The 20,078-nt window shown below is 40.4% G+C and overlaps 2 protein-coding genes across 3 annotated transcripts in view; one reads left to right on the top strand and one right to left on the bottom strand.

Moving 5' to 3' along the window:
- Positions 1–20,078, top strand: part of SETD4 (SET domain containing 4) — a 448,803-nt gene that overhangs the window by 417,045 nt on the left and 11,680 nt on the right. Inside the window, exons 17-19 of one of the 2 annotated variants that reach the window (XR_005019637.1) lie at positions 3,736–3,802; positions 4,795–5,087; positions 5,247–5,960. The exons of the other annotated variant lie outside the window; for it this stretch is intronic. The gene's annotated coding sequence lies outside the window, so the exon portion shown is untranslated. Of the gene's footprint in view, positions 1–3,735; positions 3,803–4,794; positions 5,088–5,246; positions 5,961–20,078 lie in introns of those variants that run through there. 2 annotated transcript variants of the gene reach the window in all.
- On the bottom strand, positions 9,796–11,812 carry LOC118893930 (RNA-binding motif protein, X chromosome). Its single transcript, XM_036849593.1, has one exon. It carries the CDS (start codon positions 11,677–11,679, stop codon positions 10,504–10,506), a length of 1,176 nt encoding a protein of 391 aa, XP_036705488.1. The 5' UTR covers positions 11,680–11,812; the 3' UTR covers positions 9,796–10,503.

Below are 20,078 nucleotides of genomic sequence, written 5' to 3'. Positions count from 1 at the left end.
TTTTTCACTTAGCATAACGTTTCAAGGTTCATCCGTGTTATAGCATGTGTCAGTACTTCATTTTTTTAAATGACTGAACCCAAATGTTCGTCAGTGGATGGTTGGATAAACAAATTGTGGTGTATACATACCAACTCCCTTTTAAATGATTTTTAAATGATCTTCTCAAATGGAGGCGATAACACATAGGACCACCGTGTCTTACTTTGAATGAGATTATCTGATAAAATGGCTTTGGACTAAAAGGGCCAGGCACTTAAGTTTGAAACACTCATTAATGCATTCTTCATCATATTTTTTTGTTTTCTTTGGTTCAAAGAAATGAAGTCCCCTCATTAATATGTTAGTACTTTATCTGATGATGTACTATATTTCTATTTTTTTATCCTCTGGAGAAAGGACCATCACAGTTAAGCTATATACTACTACTAATACATTGTAAATCTGTGAAACAGTATTTATGTCTGTAGAGCCAGTACAAAGTGTTACTTAAAAATTCAAAGTGTATTCAAGGGAAGCTCCTAAAGAGTTACTTGTCAATAAATCTCTCTTTCTGTCCTTGTTTCCCATGAAAGACAAATGAAGTAGTCACTAGCAAAAATAGCTAGTAGCCTAATGACATCATTTAGTTGTTTGTGTGGCAGTAGGGGAGGGGATTGGTGTTTCCAATTAGACATTGCTTCTCTCTGCCTCTTCTGCTCATGACATACCATGATTCCCCACGGATGGAGGGATACAGTCAAAAAGTCTCAGGCTGATTTTCACGTCTCCACTGGTCTGGACCCCCTTCACCTCTATGACCCATTTTGTGTAAGTATCACTGACAAAAACTCCTGTTCGAGCCATTTGGGTCTCCCACCTTCAGCCAAAGAGGACGCAGGCATTTCTGCTCTGGTATCTGCTCAAGCTCATGTGCATCATCTTTGAGTCCAGAGCCTTCCCAGCACAGGGTGCTGGTGACTCGGCATGTTATCTGATGGGCAATATGAAGCCAAGGTCAGTTTTCAATATGATCTGATGCTTTGCTTTTTTCAGGAGGGTGTCTCTGGGACACCCAGAGATGCTGGTAGGTAAGAGGCCTTTCAGGGGTCCGGTGAGTGGGGAGGAAGCAGCAACAGGATGAATTCTAGGGGAGAGGAGTCAAGTTAGACAGATATTTCTTAAACAGTGTCAACGTCAACCAACGGTCCTTGGTTGCTTTTCAGATTTCTCTTTTAGGTGACGGTAGAGATGAGTCCTTTCATGGAAAGTGGGAAAACAGGAAGAGAGACAGTGAGCAAGAAATACAAATATCCAGTCCAGTTTGGGGCAAATCAATTCATGGTGTCTGAAATGTCCAGGTGGACTTGGTCAGTTGGAAGCTGAGAATACCACTCTCAAGAGGAGCCAGAGGAAAGGGATATAAAATAACTATAAAAAGCACCACAAATATTTGCATGCTAATTGTGGCTTCTAAAGTCTTTGAGGGGGTTTGAAAACAGTTTGTTTTTCACATAGTTTCAGCATTATTCTTGCCATCTTATTTTTAAAATACTGTTTGCAGTATCTATGATGAAAATGCTTGCTTAGCAGTCTAACTCATATTAATCACAAATTCCAAATTCATGGCATCAGAATTACAAGAAGTTTCATATTATATAATTAGAAGAAGATTCCAGTCTTTGGTTCATTGACTCTGGAGCCATATTACAGTCTTGTTATATTTGATAATGACATAGCAGACATTCTATCAGAACTTGGATGCTGGAAAGAGATTCCAAAATGCTTTAATCTTGTCACAAATCAGAAGCAGCTGCTTCTTATAAAAAGGAAAGCTCATGTTTGGATGGTCCACAGAAAAACCAATGTGACTTACACAGTCTTAAATAGCAGATTCTGGGGTTTTCAGTTGGCAGGTGTTCTCCATCAAGCAACCCCCCCCCCCACCATGTTGATTCCTGTTGGTTTTATTTCTTTAGACTTCTCTCAAACTGCAAATTGCATTTGTGAAATGAACTTTATCATAGGCACTTAGGCATTTTATGGTGAAGGCTAAGCATTATCTTGAGACTTTTACACACCGGAGAAAACAGATAACATGGAAAATGTAATTCGAATACAACTTGCCCCCTCTGAGTGGCAGAATAGCTAAAGAGAAAAAACTAAAGAGAAGAATGTTATTATCGTCAGTCAGTCAAGGGCTGCAAGCTTCGAGCGCTGAGCCTACAAACCTTCCGATGGTTCTATGATGACATGAAACTGCTGTCGTAGAAACTCTAAAACTAACAAGGGTATTAGCTTCATTGATTTTCTGAAAATGGGAAAGAAAAAAAAAAGCGCTCAGCTAAGTCCAGGAAAGAGATTTAATACAACTGTCTTTTAATAATATTAAGTTTCCTAGAATCAATATTTTCTCCCCCTCATATTATACTATGGGTTGCTACACACCAGTTGCTATGTAGGAGAATGGGAATCAATAGAAGGCTTACCTTCTTCGGAGACTATTTCAAAGGCCTGCATAATGGAGCATAGATTAGGAAGAATGAAATTGAATTTTAAGTACACTGACATTATGCTGTCATCTTCAACCATGGGAATGAAGATTGTTCTGGGGCCCGTGGGACCCATGAGGCTCAGGGCAAGAGATACCACGTAGAGACTGGCTCACAAAACTCCAGGGACTGTGGCTTCCTCCAGGACTGCTTAACAAATGCTAAATCCAGGCCTTTGGGGGCACTCCTAAAAAGTATCTTCAAACACCCCAAGGGTTACTTGATGAGTAGTGTTGAAGGAGTGTTCTTCATAAAGTTCAGCCTTAGTGGCTTCAAAATTATGCTAGATCCGGTCTGTGTTAACTCAAACTCTGATGTTGAACCCCCTTTCTACTTAGCTTTATTTTGTCTTTATTTCAGAAAGTCAAATGGATGTTTCTTAGCTGATAAAAATAACTCTTGATAGAATCACTGAAAATTATTTACAATGTGCTAAAATGACATTTTAAATATCTATGGAAAACACTCAAAAATAGCACAAAAATATCAAAACCTCAAATTTTGAGAGAGGGTAGAGTACATGAGTTTTTGAGTGTTGTTTAATAGTGTTTTTAGTCTCTTATTTTAAGAGATTGACTTGAAAAAAAAATCTGGAGATTTAATGTGATGTTGAAATTTACCTGTCACTATAAAAGAATGATTTGGATGACCCAGCAATCCCACTCCTAGGTGTTTACCCTAGAGAGATGAAAACTTAGGCTCACGCAACAACTTACACGTGAATGTTTATGCCGCTCTATTAATAATCGCTAAGATGTGGAAATAAACCAGATGTCCTTTACCAGGTGAATGGTTAAACCAACTGTGGTACATCAGTACCAGGGAATACTATTTAGTAATGAAAAGAAACAGACAATAACTTTGATGATGATTCTCAAAGATGCTATGCTGAGTGAAAAACAGCCAGTTTCAAACAGCTGAATACTGTATGATTCCATTTAGATGACGTTTTCCAAAAAGGTCAGAATAGACCTGGAGAACAGATCCATGCTTGCACGTGCTGTGAGGTGGGGAGAGGGAGAAAGAATGTGTCCATTAAGGGAATGTTTTAGGTGATGGAACTGGTCAGTACGCTGATTGGTTTGTTGGTTAGGCCAATCTATACGTATGAAAATTCGTAGACCTGTACACCAAAGGGGAAAAAGTTGACTTTACCATATAATTTAAAAATTTAAAGATTGCTTATACCTTGACTTATTTTTAGATTTGGAAACAGCTGCACTCAGATGATCATTCTGTAAAAACAGGTGTTCCATACCGTAGATGGAAAGGTAGCTACTAGCACTCACATGGATGGGTTCTGGAAGAAGCCCTGTAGTTCAGTAGTTTAGTAGGAAGTTACTTGTGTCTTACTCTCCAATGACTTGAGCATAACCTGCAAGTCCCCCAGTGAACAAGTTGGTATTCTCAGTCATAAGACAGCACCTTTGAATGCTTTATAATTCGTAGCATTTTCCCATTTTAGTATTGCCAAGTAGGTAGGGCAGGAATTCTCATCAGAGTTTTGTAGATGCGGGAAACTGAGGCATGGGGAAGTTAGGTAACTGGTCTCAAGTCACCAGCTGGTGAGTAGCTGGGACTGATGCCCAGAGCATTTGAATATGGACTGATGTAACTCTAAGGTTTATTTTTAATTTTTAAAATGCTAATTAAAAATTTTAAAAATTTGTACCAGTCTAGCTCTAGGTGATGTCTTGCAAGCTGGAAATCACTGAGACCAATTAAGACATCTTTATATGTAGTCAAAGAGCCTCGTATCACAACATGCCCGGGAAACAAACAACACACAACCTGGTCACAGGAGAATAGTATAGGGAATTCCAAATCCTTCCTCATCTTTAAATTTTTGGCTTAGCTGGAGACATTTGCTAAATGTCTTGAACCTACATTGTCTTACTTTTAAAAAGAGAAAGCAATAAATCAAGGATTTAGCTCTCTGTAACAGAAACGTGGGATGCCAGGGAAACAGATGCAATGCAGGGAGAAAGTGGACCTTACCGACATTTTAAAGAGACAAATGTGGAAAACGAAGGGGTTTCTGCTGGACCACGTGTGCTCACAGCTCATGCAGCGGGCACTCTGGCTTTAGCCCAGAGATGGGCAGCACCAGCCAGGAAACAGCCTGTTGCACTGTGGATGGAACAGCGGCTCCCTTTCTCTAGGAGAGAGTCACTGTTTTGAGCGCTTAAATTTGAACTGGAGTCCCAGGAGATTGAAAGGTGGACCTTTATTTACATCTTCTTTTCCGTCCTTCCAATTCCAGAGCTCTGTGCTTCTAATCTCCTACCTGCAATCTGTGTGAGGAAGGTGCTAGAAGTTCTGCAGGAGGCCTGGGGAAAAAGCCAGGGTCCTGTTCACGGTGCACAGGAAGTCTGGTTCCGTTCTGAAGAGTGGGTAGCTGACCTGAGAGCAAGTGGAAACAGAGCAAAACAAACAACAAACCAAACCTAATCCAAAAAAAAAAAGGCACTTCCTTTCTTCTTGAGATAGGACACTGTAATCCTTATGGTTCTGAAGTCTAGAAAGGATTGCAGAACTTTTGGCGTTCACAGCTAAGTGAGTAGATGGGAGTGTGGCCCTGCGCCCTGGTGTCAGGGGAGATAGAGCCTTGACTGGCCTCCTCGTTCTCCAAGCCCTAGGAATACGGGTCAGCCTGGCTGCGCATCGTTCTTTTACGATGACAGAGTGTCCTTTTGTGCAATTCCTATTTTGCAGGGGCAGATAAGAAGACTGACTCTCTTCCTATGAGCATGATGCATGTTTTAAGTCATTTTCCATGCCACCTTCTTGTTGTGATGTGTTGGCGTGTTGGTCAACAAGGAAACAAACTTAGCTGGAGCAGATCAGGGGCCACCCATGGGTGACAGAGGTGTCAGCTGAGAGGTGGACACCGCTTGGGTCTGGGAACAAATAAAAAGCCAGCTGATGTCCCCTGATCCTTTACTTAGATCCTCCCATTTATGTTGGAATCTCCCATTACTCCATCAGGACACCAGGAAATTTGAAGAGATGAAGTGAGTCTCCTTTTTGGGATCTTTCTTATTTTCATCTCTGTCCCTCCTCATCTCACTCCGTCCCTTCATCTCACCTCCCCTACCCCATTTGTCCATTTGTTTGTCTTCCTTTGGGTTTTTCTCTGAAAATCTGCTTTTTAAATTTATCTCTTTCTTCCACTGTAGGTGGTGATTTGCATTCTGAACCCATGGTGTGCAGTAAGGCTTCTCCGAAAAAGAGTCCTCAAAAAGCTCATAGTGTAAAATGTTTCTATCATCTGGGAAAGACATTTCAGAATTGTTGATAAGTTTCATGTTTATCAGCATTTTTTTCAGGCTAGCGGTCCGGATGGAACTTTTCCAGCCTTTCTTCCAAGTTTCACCTCACTCCAAGTTGCTGCCACTATAGATGAGATATTTGTAATTGGATTCAGGCAGCCTGATACGTGGAGTTATTACTGTCAGTCTACAGATTCCAAAATGATGACCTTATGAACATCGAAGCAAGATTAGTTATTACAGCACTACATGAAACTTTAACTCAAAAACTGTATATTTGTTTGCCGACTCAGAGCTGAGCCTGACAGCACGAGCTCAGGCCTTTCTCTTACAGGACTCCTGGGGTAGCCTCAGCTGGGCGTTCTGATCACAGCCCCGTAGCTGTCCTTGCTAACAAAGCTTTCCTCCAAATGAAGGGCTTTCCTCCAAATAAAGGGCTTCCCTAATTCAGCCACTTCCCTCTCAGGCAGCAAGTGCCACTCTGCTCACTGGTTCCAGCAGATGACCAGCTGTAGTGAGGGGAGAGTTGTGCACAATGGTCCACCTTCTACTCAGTTTAACATCTTTTAACTCCTTCTCCAGAAAGCATCCTTCTCTCTCTGTCTTCCAAATGGTGAAAGTATCAACTTTCCCTATTCGTGGGGAAAATATTACACCAAGATTCGAGTTTCTCTATGCATTGAAATTTGGGAAAATACGAAAATTGATTACAATACAGAATTGTTTCACAGTATTGTTTACAAATAAACACGGTTTATTTATAGTTGGCATTCAGTGCCCCAGTGGTTCTGGGGTGGGACTTTTGCTGAAATGAATTAGAGTGGGGAATTATGCAAGGACAATCTTGTTATTTTAATAGAGCATACATGGGCAGTCAGATAATCTCAGATAACCTCTCCGATTTCTACACGTTATTGCTGTCTCCTCTGTCTGTGTTAGTCATTCCATCTCTGACCACTTTTTGGCACAGTGTCTCTTTTCTAGGCTTTTTATTATTTTTATTGCTCTTCAGTTTCTCTATCAGTCATTTTTAACGTCATGCATCCATACTGTACCGTCATCTCACTAGGGTCGGGTCTTAAATTCTGAGTGTTAGGAGAGAGTTAGTTCCCTGCTTTTTTTTTTTAACATCTTTATTGGAGTAAAATTGCTTTACAATGGTGTGTTAGTTTCTGCTTTATAACAAAGTGAATCAGCTATACATACACGTATATCCCCATATCTCCTCCCTCTTGCGTCTCCCTCCCACCCTCCCTATCCCACCCCTCCAGGTGGTCACAAAGCACCAAGCTGATCTCCCTGTGCTATGTGGCTGCTTCCCACTAGTTCCCTGATTTTTAATGTTAGTTTTCTGCTAATATATTTGGATGCCACTTTTTTATTGTGTTAAAATACACATAATTTAAAATTTACCATTTTAACCACTGTAAAGTGTACAATTCAGTGGCATTAGGTACATTCATGATGTTTTGCAACCATCATTACTGTCTAGTTCCAGAACTTTTCATCACCCAGAATGGAAACCTTGAACCCATTAAGCAGTTACTCCCATTGCCTCTTCTCCAGAACCCCTGGAAAACCCTAATCTGTTCTCTGTCTTTATGGATTTGTCTGTTCTGGACATTTCATATCAATGGACTCATACAATACGGTCTTTTTCTATTTTTTTTTTAATTGAAGTATAGTTGATTTACAATGTTGTGCTAAATTCTGCCATACAGCAAGGTGACTCAGTTATACACATATATACATTTTTTTTCACATTCTTTTCCATTACGGTTTATCCCAGGATATTGAATATAGTTCCCTGTGCTACACAGTAAGAACTTGTTGTTTATCCATTCTATATATAACATTGATAGTTTGCATCTACCAACCCCAAACTCCCACTCCATCCCTCCCCCCACACGCCTCCCCCTTGGCAACTACAAGTCTGTTCTCTATGTCTGTGAGTCTGTTTCTGTTTCATAGGTAAGTTCATTTGTGTCATATTTTAGATTCCACATATAAATGGTATCATATGCTATTTGTCTTTCTCTTTCTGACTTACTTCACTTAGTATGATCATCTCTAGTTTACAATATGGTTTTTGCATCTGGTTTCTTTGACTTAGCATAGTGTTTCCAATGTTCATCCATGTTGCATGTTGCAGCAGACATTAGTACTTCCTTTTTTTAAAATGATATTCTTAAATTAACATTTTTTCTTTAATGAGTATAATTATTTTGCTTCAGTGTTCAGAGGATGGAAGACTCTTACATGAGGACATTTTCTCATCATTCACATAACCAAGTAGAGAACTGGGCAGTATTTGATTTTACTTGATATTTGAGCTATCATCATCGGTTCGTGCATGGCCCTCTCCCATTTTACTTATTCATTTATTAATGATACGTTACAGGCATCAAGCCTCCACACAATCCAAGAACTAGAATACTGCCTATAATGTTCATTGACATCTGTCCTCCCCGCTCCTCCTGAGAAGTCAACACTAACTTGCATTGGGATTTTATAATGCTGCTCTTTCCTTGTTTCATTACTACAGTTTCATTACTACGATGTTTGACACGGCCTCCATACCCGTGGGTTCCGCATCTGCAGATTCAACAAACCGCGGATGGAAAATATTCTTAAATTAACTTTTTTAGTTGAAGCACATTCTATTGCTGACTCAGGACTCATGAGCCCTGTGTTCTCTACAAATCTCTATCTTTCTAGTCTATTTCTTTCCAAAGCATAGCTTGGAATTTATCCTTGGGATCTTTCATTTTGTTAATGAGGTGATGGTGATGATAATGATGATGATGGTGATGATAACACACACCTTCTTTTGAACATCTACCATGTAACCATAACAGTGCTGGGAACTTTACACACAGTGTCAAACTAATCCATAGAGAAGTCATGTTAATGAGAATTTCATACTCATTTGGCAAAAGGGGAAGCTGAGGAGTGGATGAGTTAAGTCCTCATCTGCGATTGAGAAGCAGAGTTGGATTTGTGCCCAGGACCTTCTGTTTCACAGCCCACCTCATCCCAGGCTCTTGACTTTTCTTGCTTTTTTCAAGCTGCTCCAGGTCATAGAATAAAATAAGAGGAACCTAGTTTTCCATCTGGTCTGAAGCCCTTGGGAAGTGGGCTGAGTCAGGTTCTCCACTGGATCACAATGACTTTGGAACTATCAATAACTTTGATAACTTGATGCTTTGTGAGGACACTGTACATAGTCCAGCTGTCTGGTTTCTTCCTTGCACCACATCCTCCCCTGAGCATTCTTGCCTCTACACATTCTGTGCATTCTTTCTCCTCCCCTTACAGTCCAATCTGTCTTCCTTGCAAAGACAAGCTGAATCCAGTTCCCTCTCTAAAGCTGTCTCCTTCTACTTTAACCAATTCTCATCTCCTTTCTCGTGACTCTGATAATGTCCTTATCATACACGATCAGATGACTAATATGATTTTGTGTGCCCATCTTGCCTCCCTAGGGAGACGAAAAGCTACTTCAGATCTTAGCCTTTGCTAACAAGTCTTCAGTAGATCCCTCACCCCGCAATCCAGCTTTTAGTTCAACTTTAGACATAGAATTATACTTTGACATACTTATTGGAAATAACTGGTCAAATAGTAGAATTCAAACCCATACTCTCTCCTCTGCACCAAAGTTGACCAAAGACAGGAATTTACATACACAAAGATACAAACATAATGTGGGTTTGGAGAGGAGCTATACTAGAATGGATCTTAGAGAAAGTAGTTTTTGGGACTCAGGAGAGGATTGTTTGACGGTTAGTGTTGAGGCTGATCTCCGATGTTTGACACGGCCACTTAGCAGGCAGTTGGGGGCAGGTACATGCTATTGTGGCTTTATTGAGAACCTCCGTTTTCTTGCTAAAAAAATTGGACATATATACTGTGTTCCTCCAAACACAGTTTGGGGGATGTTGGTTTAAAGTTGCGTAACCTGATTGCTTTTTTTTTTTTTTTTTTTTGCAGCTTCATGGTTGGTTTTGGCCAAACTTTTTATTTAGTATTCTGTAGTTGCTTAACACACACTTAAATGGTCTTATTGGGGAGGGGAAAAGGGGAGGTTCTTGTAGATTCCCAAGGAAATGTCAGAAAAGCAAAATATGGCCAGCATTATCCATTTGCTTTTTTGGGTTTACTGGGCGAATAGCATTTTCCTTACAATATAAGCATCTGATCTCAGGTTTTTCATACTGAGAACATTGAGATTTCAGTTTGAAGACACTCTGAAATCCTAAGAGTAGCATACCCCGACCACCCTCTAATAGCTAGCTTGTTTGTACAGGCAGGAGGATTCATCTCTCCATTTTAGATGAATAGATATTTTGTGAAAGATCTTAGAATTGCTTGCCTCATCATTTACTGGGGAAAATCTTATAGAAAAGTGGCCTTTAGGGACACTTTTACTTGGAAAATTACAATACTAGTACACATGTCAAGTCTTAACACACTTAACATTTGCTTGTTGAAAGCAATGTCATAAAATCAAAGATTAAACATGTTTTACTCTTTTTCCTCACAAGAACATAAAAATTATGGAAGGGGAACTTAACAGGAAATTTTAAAAAGGTAACACAATCTTTCCTTTTAGTAGTCCTTGGGTAGTTATGATAGAATAGGTTCCACTTTTGTTTGTTTCTTTGAACAGGGATTTTGGTCCAAAGTTTTGTTTGTTTTTAATATCTGCTTCTGCCTCCCCCTCTATCAGATCGGCTTCCTCCACGGCCACCACCTCTTGGTGCTCCGCGGCTTGAACTGCTGTAGGAATCTCGTGGAGGAGGGTACCCCCTTTCCATAGAAGGGGGAAGCCCTCTTTCTTGTCTGCCAACCCGATCACGACCACTTGAGTAGAGATCACTTCGGCTGCTTGAGTAACTGTCTCGACTTCCACCATATCCGTCACGTGAGCTGCTGTAATCATCATAGCGACTGCTTCCACCATAAGATGGCGGGGGCCCTCGTGTAGGTGGAGCACTACGTGAGTTACCATAACTCTCATATGAATCTCTGTAGGAACCTCCACTTGGATGATCTGAATAGTCACGATCACGACCATACCCATCTCTATCACTATAGCCTCTTGATGGATAGTCATCACGTGAACTGGAATGACCATAATCACGGTAAGTATAATCTCTTGGTGGTGGTGCATAATCTCTTGTATCACGAGAACTTGGGTAATCTCTGCTTGAATAGCTGTCTTTAGTAGAATATCCATCATCTCTTGGGGACAAATAGACATCTCTACGAGAGGGCAGGGGTTCCCTTCGAGGTGGACCTCCATAACTATCTCTTCCACGTGATACAGGAGCTCTTCCTCCCATTCCACTGCTGCTGCGAACTGGTCCTGAAGGGGCAGATCTTTTAGGAGGAGGACCCCCACTTCGTGGCGGTGGTCCTCTTTTTACTGGAAGTGGTCCCCTAGAAGAACTCATGTTAAAATTCATGGAATAGCCACCATCGTCCATGTGCCCTCCACGTGAGGGAGGTCCCCTGGTTCCTCCACTTCCTCCTCTTCCGCCTCTAAGGCCTCTTGGAGGGCCTCTGCTTCTTGGAGGTGGAGGTGGTCCACGTCTACCACTTTCAAATGATGGTTTAGTGGCTTGTTCTACCTTGATGGCTTTTCCCTCTAAGGACTTTCCATTCATGTCTCTAGCTGCATCCTTAGCATCTGCTGGGCTTTCAAAGGTGACAAAAGCAAATCCTCTCGATTTGTTGGTTTCACGATCTTTCATCAAGAGAACTTCCACTATTCGTCCATATTTGCCAAACACTGCTTCAAGAGCTTTCTCATTTGTTTCTGTATTGAGGCCACCGATGAAGAGCTTTCCTGGGCGATCTGCTTCAACCATTTTTTCCCTCTGGTGAAAGTCGGAGGGGTGACGACGGTTTCAAGCTCCTACGAGCTCGCCGACGGCGGCTTCCTAGCAGCTCAGCACGCTGGAGGGTGGTCGGTCCCGAAAAGGGAAGCGAGAAGCCGCTCGCACTACTGCGCAACGAGCTGCTTTTTTTTTTAATAAAATTTTTTTTAATTTAAGTACAATTGATTTACAATTCTGTGCCAATCTCTGTTGTACAACAAAGTAACTCAGTTATACACTCCAACCTGATTGCTTTTGAAGCATGAATTTAGTACTGGAGCTATACTCCTCTGAAGTAGAAGCCTTTCCTGTTTTGGTTAATTTGATATTTATGGAGGAAGCTCATTAACTCTTTGAGGACTTAAGGAGATATTCTATTTGGGTTGGGCATGGACAGATGCCACCAAAACCTCAGTGGCTTAACACAGTAAGAGTTTATTATTATTCCACATGGTTTTGTGGAAGGGCAGTGGGGCTCTGCTCCAAACAGGCATTCCACACCCTCAGTAGTGGTCTTAAAAAGTCCCCGCCCCACCGACTCCAGCCATGCATACACGTTCTTTGACACTCCTCTGATGGAGAGATGGTATATGTGTCCCCTCTCCTTGAACCTGGGCCAGCTTATTGATACTTCAGCTAATAGCGTATACCTGATGTAATATGTGTGGCTTCCAAGCTGGCTTCAAAAGACCATGTAGTTTCTGCCTTCTTCGCTGGAGCCCTGGGCCACCAAGTATGAAATCTGACTGCCTTGATGTTGCCGTTTGTGGGCAAGTCCCCACCACTTAGAGAGTCTACAGTGGGCACTCAAGGTGGCAGTCTTAGCCTTTGAATCATCTTCCCCAGCACCAGATATGTGAATGAACAAGCCTTCAGATGATTCTAGACATTAGCCATTGACTTCCCAGCCTCAGATATAATGGAGCATTGACAAGTCATCCTCTTTTTACCCTGTTCAAATTCTTGACCCACAGCATCCATGAATATAAGTCAATGCTTTTTTAAAGCTGCTCAGCTCTTCTGCAGCATGGTAACTAGAATACCACCTATGACACCATCACAAGGGGCTCAGGGCTTACCTTGATAGCATAAGAGATGACAGGAGAGCTGAGCAACAGCAGTGACATGTTTTGGCCTGGAAGTGACATGCCTCATATTTCATTAGCCATGACTAATGACATGGCCAAACTTAATTCCAAGGGTACGGAGAAGTGTAATGAAGACATCACTAGAAATAGACAAGAACTAGAAATTGGTGAACATCAGTAACATCCACCTCCATAAGCTGATAACCTCATGCCTCCTGCTATGGACTGATTGTGTGCCCCCTACATTCATATGTTGAAGCCCTGACCTCCAACGTGATGGTATTCAGAGGTGGGGCCTTTGGGAGGTCATTAGGTTTAGATGAGGTCATGAGGTTTAGATGAGGTCATGAGGATGGGGCCTTTATGGTAGGATTAGTGACCTTATTAAAAGAGACTCTAAAGAGCTTGCTTTCTCCCTTTCTCCCTCTCTCCCTCTCTCTCTCCCTGCCCTGTGAGGACACAGCAGGAAGGCAACTGTCTACAATCCAGGAAGAGAGCTCCCACCAGAAACTGACCATGCTGGCTCCTTGATCTTGGACTTCTAGACTCGAGAGCTGTGAGAAAATAAAGTTTTATTGTTCAAGCCACTCACTCTAGGTATTTTGTTATGGCACTGAAGCTGACTAAGACACTCCCACACTGCAGACATATTCAAAGACTTATTTCCTAAGTACCCAAGCTGCACAGTGAGTTTGCTGGAATTTTACACAGCAAAACAATAGACCTCTATATGGTTTATGCTTCCTACTCATTACACTATTTTATCTGAGGAATGTGCACTCCATGCCATGGCACGTGTATTTACAGGTAGGACTCAGATACACACTTCACATTTCTCTGACTTCCTATGTACATTGATGTGCTTGATGAGTTTAGAGAGTCCTAACATTTTGGCAAGTGACATAATTTCAATAGATTGATAAATTATGATTTGCATGCAGCAACTGCCAGCACACAAGAACACCATGACATTCTTCTGTGAGAAGCAGGGTCATGCTCAGCTCCTTCTGGAGGCAGGAACATCTCTACCTACATTCCATTCCCATCCAGTTTCATCTGTCACATCCCTCTAGGCAAAAGAAAAAACATGCTTTGTGTGATCAGATAAGCCAGGTGAATTTGGGACTCTCGCAATAGTCACCATCAGTGCTGATTGGCCTTGTAAGTCATAGTTAATGTATGATATTTCAAAGGGAAAAAAATCACATTAAAAATGACCCAGCAAGTGGTGAATTGTACCAAACTATAATTTCGGATACTTGTGATTCACCAGTGATTTCCTGTGTTTGGAACAATGTTATAAATGTCTCAGAGGCTAATGGATGATTAGGAATGGATTTGCTGTGCTTCGTTTTATTGTAGATAACAGGCCATAGAAATATGATTTTAGTGGGTGCTAATGGACTGAGTCCCTTCAAAGGATTAATAAGATTGTTGCATTTTGGATTGTCTTTGGACAACTGAGATGCTGAGTGCCATTTTTAAAGGAGGAACTCTTCGCTTACAACAGCATTTTATTTTGACGACCAGGTGAATCCTGGGGAGGTCTGTCTGGAGCATCACACAGCACACACAAGCCGACGTTCTCTCCCCGCGCTGCCTACCAGAGCACTGTTACCAAAATCAACGATTAATGGTTGAAAGAGTCTGAAAAATGGCTATCCCTTTGACCTTTCTAAGGTTTGTCATTTAGTTGACATACCCATTACCTCAAAAATCAAATGTGTTTGTCTAAACATTATTCTGATGTTTACTTTGGGCACTAAAGGGCAGACAGCTGACCACGGACCCGCTGACAGTGATCAATTCAGCCTCGAATCTTGTCACTTTCCCTGTTTATTCTGCTATCAATCTCCCCTTTGCCTGCCACATGGCCACTTTCTGCTGCTCAGGCGCTTTTAAAACTAACAATAATCCAATTTAGAATTGATCAATGAAAATGTGTAGTCAGTAAGCAAAATGACAAAGTCTGCATGTAACCGCTGACCACAGTCAGGAGTTTATTTTATATGGATGGGGCTGAAGGCAAATTTTAATTAATTAATTAAATGGTAACAGCATTTGAGCTTCGTCCCTGTTTTTTTTTTTTTTTTTTTTCGAGTCAGATCCTCTAAGTTTTAGTGTCTTAGAAATGGCGGAAGTGGGCCCGTTGACTCCCTGCTAGAGCCAGTATGTTCTGGAACAGTGCTGCCCCGTGGGCCTTTCTGTGATGGTGGGAATGGTCTAGACCTGTGTTGTCTGAGGTGGCAACCACCAGACACCTCTGGCTGAACTTGAACTATGGCTTTTGCAACAGAGGAACTGCATTTTAAGTTTTATTTAATTTTAATAAATTTAAAGTTAACGTTAAATGGCTTTATGTGGCTAGTGGCTACAATTCTGGATGGGGCAATTCCAGAATGTTGACATTTTTGATGAGGAGATGAGGTCTGCTGATGTGGTTTGGATGTCATACTGTCTAGACACTGTGTATCAGGAGGTCACAGTTTCCGGCCTGATCCAACACGGCTACAAACCAGGCAAGAGAAGTTCAGGGAGATATTCAAGTCTTCCTTGTGTCCTAAAGGCAATGTCACGTTTGACCAGGGCTCCTTGCCTGGTCCATGGCAGCAGGGCTCCCGAGAGGGCCTGGACGCTGCTCTGCATGGCTGGCTACTCCCCAGCAGAGGGGAGAGCTCCAGTGAGAGAAGGGGCAGGGCTGGTGCAGGAAGGTTCCTGAAAGTCCCCCAAGGCAAGCCCCGTTCTTGGCTGCATCCCAGGTCTGGTGTCCAAGGCAGAAGGGTGCATTTCGTTCCCAGTGCCAAGTGGCTCCTGGGTTCTGGATGTGACCAGGCATCTTGCTGGGCCACTGGTTTCTGGCTCCCAGATTGTCTGGGCTCTTGGGCCTGCATCCCTTCTTTTCCTCAACCTCAAACTCCATTTTTGCCAAATCCAACAGTGGGGAGTCATTTGATGAATTTATTAAAGCAATTTGAAAAATCATTTCTTAAAATTATCTGCAAATGTTACGTTCAATGAGCAAACAGTTTAAAAACTAATTGCTAATGAGATTAGAAGCACATGTAATATTTGAGGGTCTTTTTAAAGACATGAAATCAAGTTAGCTTTTATCTCTAGACAGATATATATCAAAACCTAGATTAGAATTTTAAAAAAACTGCATAACTTATTTGAATTTCAGAGCTTATGGGAGAAGTTATGAGCAAGTAGAAACACTTTATGAGGGTTATGGTGTAATCAATGGAGATTTAAAATGCTGTACCAGATAACTATTGTCTTAGAAGGAAAGTGGTCTGGGTATTCTCTTGAAGGAGATTCTAAATTTGTAATTCTTGTGTTATTTACATACAGACAACAAAAAAAATTAAAAACAAAAACCGGTTTTTATTTTTAAAAAATGGAAAAAATTTATTTCCTGAAAATTTTCAGTAGGAAAAAAGTTTAATTGGGGGCATTTAAAATTAGTTTTTAATGAAGCTTTATGTGACAAACTGTAAGAGTTTGACAATGATGACAAAAGGATATCTTATAATTAAAACAAACAAATATCTATCCATCTATCTATTATCTATCTATTTCATCCATGGTTTCACTATCCAAAGACAGACACTGTTAATATTTTTTTGTATTTATATCTAATCTTTATTCTATTTGTTTTCATTCTAAATGGAAAGATCATGTATATACTATTTCTATCCTACTCTTTTTTTCATTTAACATTGTAATGCTTATATTTTCCATATATTGCATATTCTTTAGAAATATAATTTTTAAAAGTTACATTATAATTAATGAAATGAATATACACAATTTATGTAAAAACTGTGTTTGTATCTGGTATTTAGATTACTTCTGATTTTTTTCTTTTCCTTTTATAGATAGTGCTTCTGAATATTCAGAATTACTTTCTTAGGCTCCATTCTCAAAAGTGGACTTGCTGAGTTAGAGAGTATAAACATTGCAAGGCTCTTTGCCAAATTGCTTTCCAAAAGGATTATACCAAAATATCAGCAATATTTGAGAGTACCTTTTTCACAGTCCCCTTATCAGCAGTGGAAATTATTATTTTTTTAAAAATCTTTGCTAATTTGATAGGGGTCAAAGGTTACTTCATTGTTATTTTAATGTCCCATTCCTTGATTACTAGTGAAGGAAAACATTTTCCACACATTTGTTGATTAGTTATATTTCCTTTTTGGAAATTGCCTATTCACATCCTCTGTCAATTTATCCATTGGAGCTTCAGTATTTTAAAATTCAATTTGATTAACCTTTTTATATATATAATGATATTAGTACTTTGTCTAGATAGTATTTCCTGTGACTATTTTACCCCAGATATGATGTTTGCCTTTTAATTTTGTTCTATTTATTTATTTTGATTGAAGAGAAGCTTAAAATTTAAACTTAGTAACATATAATAATGTTTTCATCTTACTTTTAGTAAATTGTACCTCCTCCAATGATGGTAAATTTAAAAAGTTTTTTCTTCTTGATTTCTTATATATTGATATATTATATTTAATTTTAAAGTTCCCTTGGAATTTATATTTTTTGGTGAATGATTTTAGGTGAGAATCTAAACAGATTTTTTTCATCAAATAATCAATTGTTCCAGGGGGATTTATTTATGAAATGACTTACCCATTTCTCATTTATTTAAAATATTTATTTTACCATACATATTATATATATATGCAGTAAGATAGCCAGTTCCTTGACTATTGTGTTCTGTAGATTTCAGTTTAACCTTGTTCCAGAATTTCAATATTTTATATAATATCGATTTATACCCTTGGTCACAATTGATACCATTGGTATCAATTTATACCATTGGCTGAAGGGTCCAGAATACTCCCAATCATTCTTTTTCAAAAAATTGTTTTGGTTTATTTTACTGTGTGTGTGTATGTGTATGTGCACACCACAGGAAGAATGAGTATCGATTATTGGACTTTTTACTGACATATTTTGAGTTTTACTTTTTCCCAAAGTCTTCCCATCTCTCAAGACCATGTCAAATCCTACAGCCCACAGGGCCTTTCCTGACCCTTCTTAGTGGGAAGGACTTATTTCCTCTCTTACTTCTGTATGTCTTCACCTGTCCTTCTCTTAGAGCATCTTTATGTGCTGCCTTGTATTATAATTATTTGTGGACAGATCTTACTTTCATCCAGTTATGTGTCTGTACAGGCTGAATAATGGCCCCTAAAGATGTCCACGTCCTAATCTCCAGAACCTGTGAATGTCATCTTCCATGGCAAGAAGGACTTTGTAGATGTGATAGTTAAGACCTGGAGATGCAGAATATTATCCTGAATTATCCAGGGGCTCCAAATGTAAACCTAAGGGGGAGGCAGAAGGGACTTGACTACTCGTGCAGGAGGATGTGATGAGACCACAGAGGCAGAGATTGGAGTGAATGCTGTCAGGAGCCACCAGAAGAGCTGGAAGAGACAAGGGACAACTTATCCCCTGGAGACTCCAGAAGGAACTGGCCCTGCTGACACCCTTGAATTTTAGTCCCTTAAGACTCATTCTGGATGTCTGACCTCCAGAACTGTTAGAGAATAAATCTGTGGACTGTTTTTGCTATCAGTTTTTGAGGCTCTAAGTTTGTGGCAATTTGTCAAGAACCCAGTTGGAAATGAATACTGCTATTCCCCACATCCTAAAAGCAATAATAGACTCACCCAGGGCACCGTTCAGGTATGAATTGTCCCCTGTGGGGGGATCAGAGTTGGAGGTGTCCAAGCCTTACCTGAGGAACGATGCTTAGAGAGTAGATTCTGGTTGTGTTCTGCTTTTTCGAATTTGATCCAGCTCCGGGGCCAGGAGTGGCACTGACTGCACACGTGATCCCTCTTCTTCTGTGGCCATAGCTTCACATGCCAGTCTTGTTTCAAGTGAGATGCTGTTTAGCTCAGCATCTATCAGTCTCTGTGAGCTGAGTTCAAAGTCACCGCGACCATGAATTCTACTTTAAAGAAGTTATTTCCAGGGTTACTGCTGAAAGCCACAAATTAAAAAGAAATGAGTTCAAGAGAGACGTTTGAATGACTAAATTGATACGTTTCCACAAACATTCCTACTTTCAGCTTTCTTATTGTATATAAAGTGAATATGAACATATATTATTGGAATTTGGCAATGCTTTTGCTTTATACAGTACATATTTATTTAAACATATGCTCTTTATTTTTTTATTGGAGTATACTTGCTTTACACTGTTGTGTCAGTCTTTGCTGTACAGCAAAGTGAATCAGCCACATGGTTACATATATCCTCTCTTTTTTGGATTTCCTTCCTATTTGGGTCACCACAGAGCACCAAGTAGAGTTCCCTGTACTATACAGTAGGTTCTCATTAGTTATCTATTTTATATATAGTAGTGTATATATGTCAATCCCAAGCTCCCAATTCATCCCACCCAAACATATGCTTTTTTTTTTTTTTAAAAGGTAAAGCTATTTTATTTATTTATTTATTTATTTATTTATTTATTTATTTATGGCTGTGTTGGGTCTTCGTTTCTGTGCGAGGGCTTTCTCTAGTTGCGGCAAGTGGGGGCCACTCTTCATCGCGGTGCGCGGGCCTCTCACTATGGTGGCCTCTCTTGTTGCAGAGCACAGGCTCCAGATGCGCAGGCTCAGCAATTGTGGCTCACGGGCTTAGTCGCTCCGCAGCGTGTGGGATCTTCCCAGACCAGGGCTTGAACCCGTGTCCCCTGCGTTGGCAGGCAGACTCTCAACCACTGCGCCACTAGGGAAGCCCAACATATGCTTTTTTAAAAAAAACTTGATTTAATTTTTCAGTGTCTTTGTGAGTAAGAGAAATATTATACACATTCTCCAGAAAAGAAAAGAGGACTAGCAAGGTGGGCCATTTATCCAACATTTTACCCTTTTATTTACTTATTAAGATTTTGAGGGTCTGCAAAATGCTCGACATTGTGTTAAGATTTTAGTGGTTTGAAGTTGAATGAAACACAGTGCTGACCTTGAAGGGTGTTGCCATCTCGGAAACAAACAATTACAGTACACTTGGAGAGGGACTCCGTTAGGTGGAGGGATCACAGAAGGATGTGTTGGGTTTCAATCCTGGTTGCACATTAGAATAACTTCTAGGAGTTTTAAAAATACTCAACTGCAGACCCCAGCCCAGATGATGTGAATCACAACCTCTGTGTCAGAAACTGGAATCTGTTGGGGAGACAGATAAGGAGGAGAAGGCTGTAACACAGAGGAAACTTCATGTATACATAGGGCTTTAAGGGGTTGGGATTAACATATGCACACTACT

This window comes from Balaenoptera musculus, chromosome 4 (genome assembly GCF_009873245.2).
Source record: "Balaenoptera musculus isolate JJ_BM4_2016_0621 chromosome 4, mBalMus1.pri.v3, whole genome shotgun sequence".
NCBI classification, from domain to species: Eukaryota; Metazoa; Chordata; class Mammalia; order Artiodactyla; family Balaenopteridae; genus Balaenoptera; species Balaenoptera musculus.
Note: the sequence above shows the minus strand (reverse complement) of the source record. Positions and strands in the feature narration are given on the sequence as shown.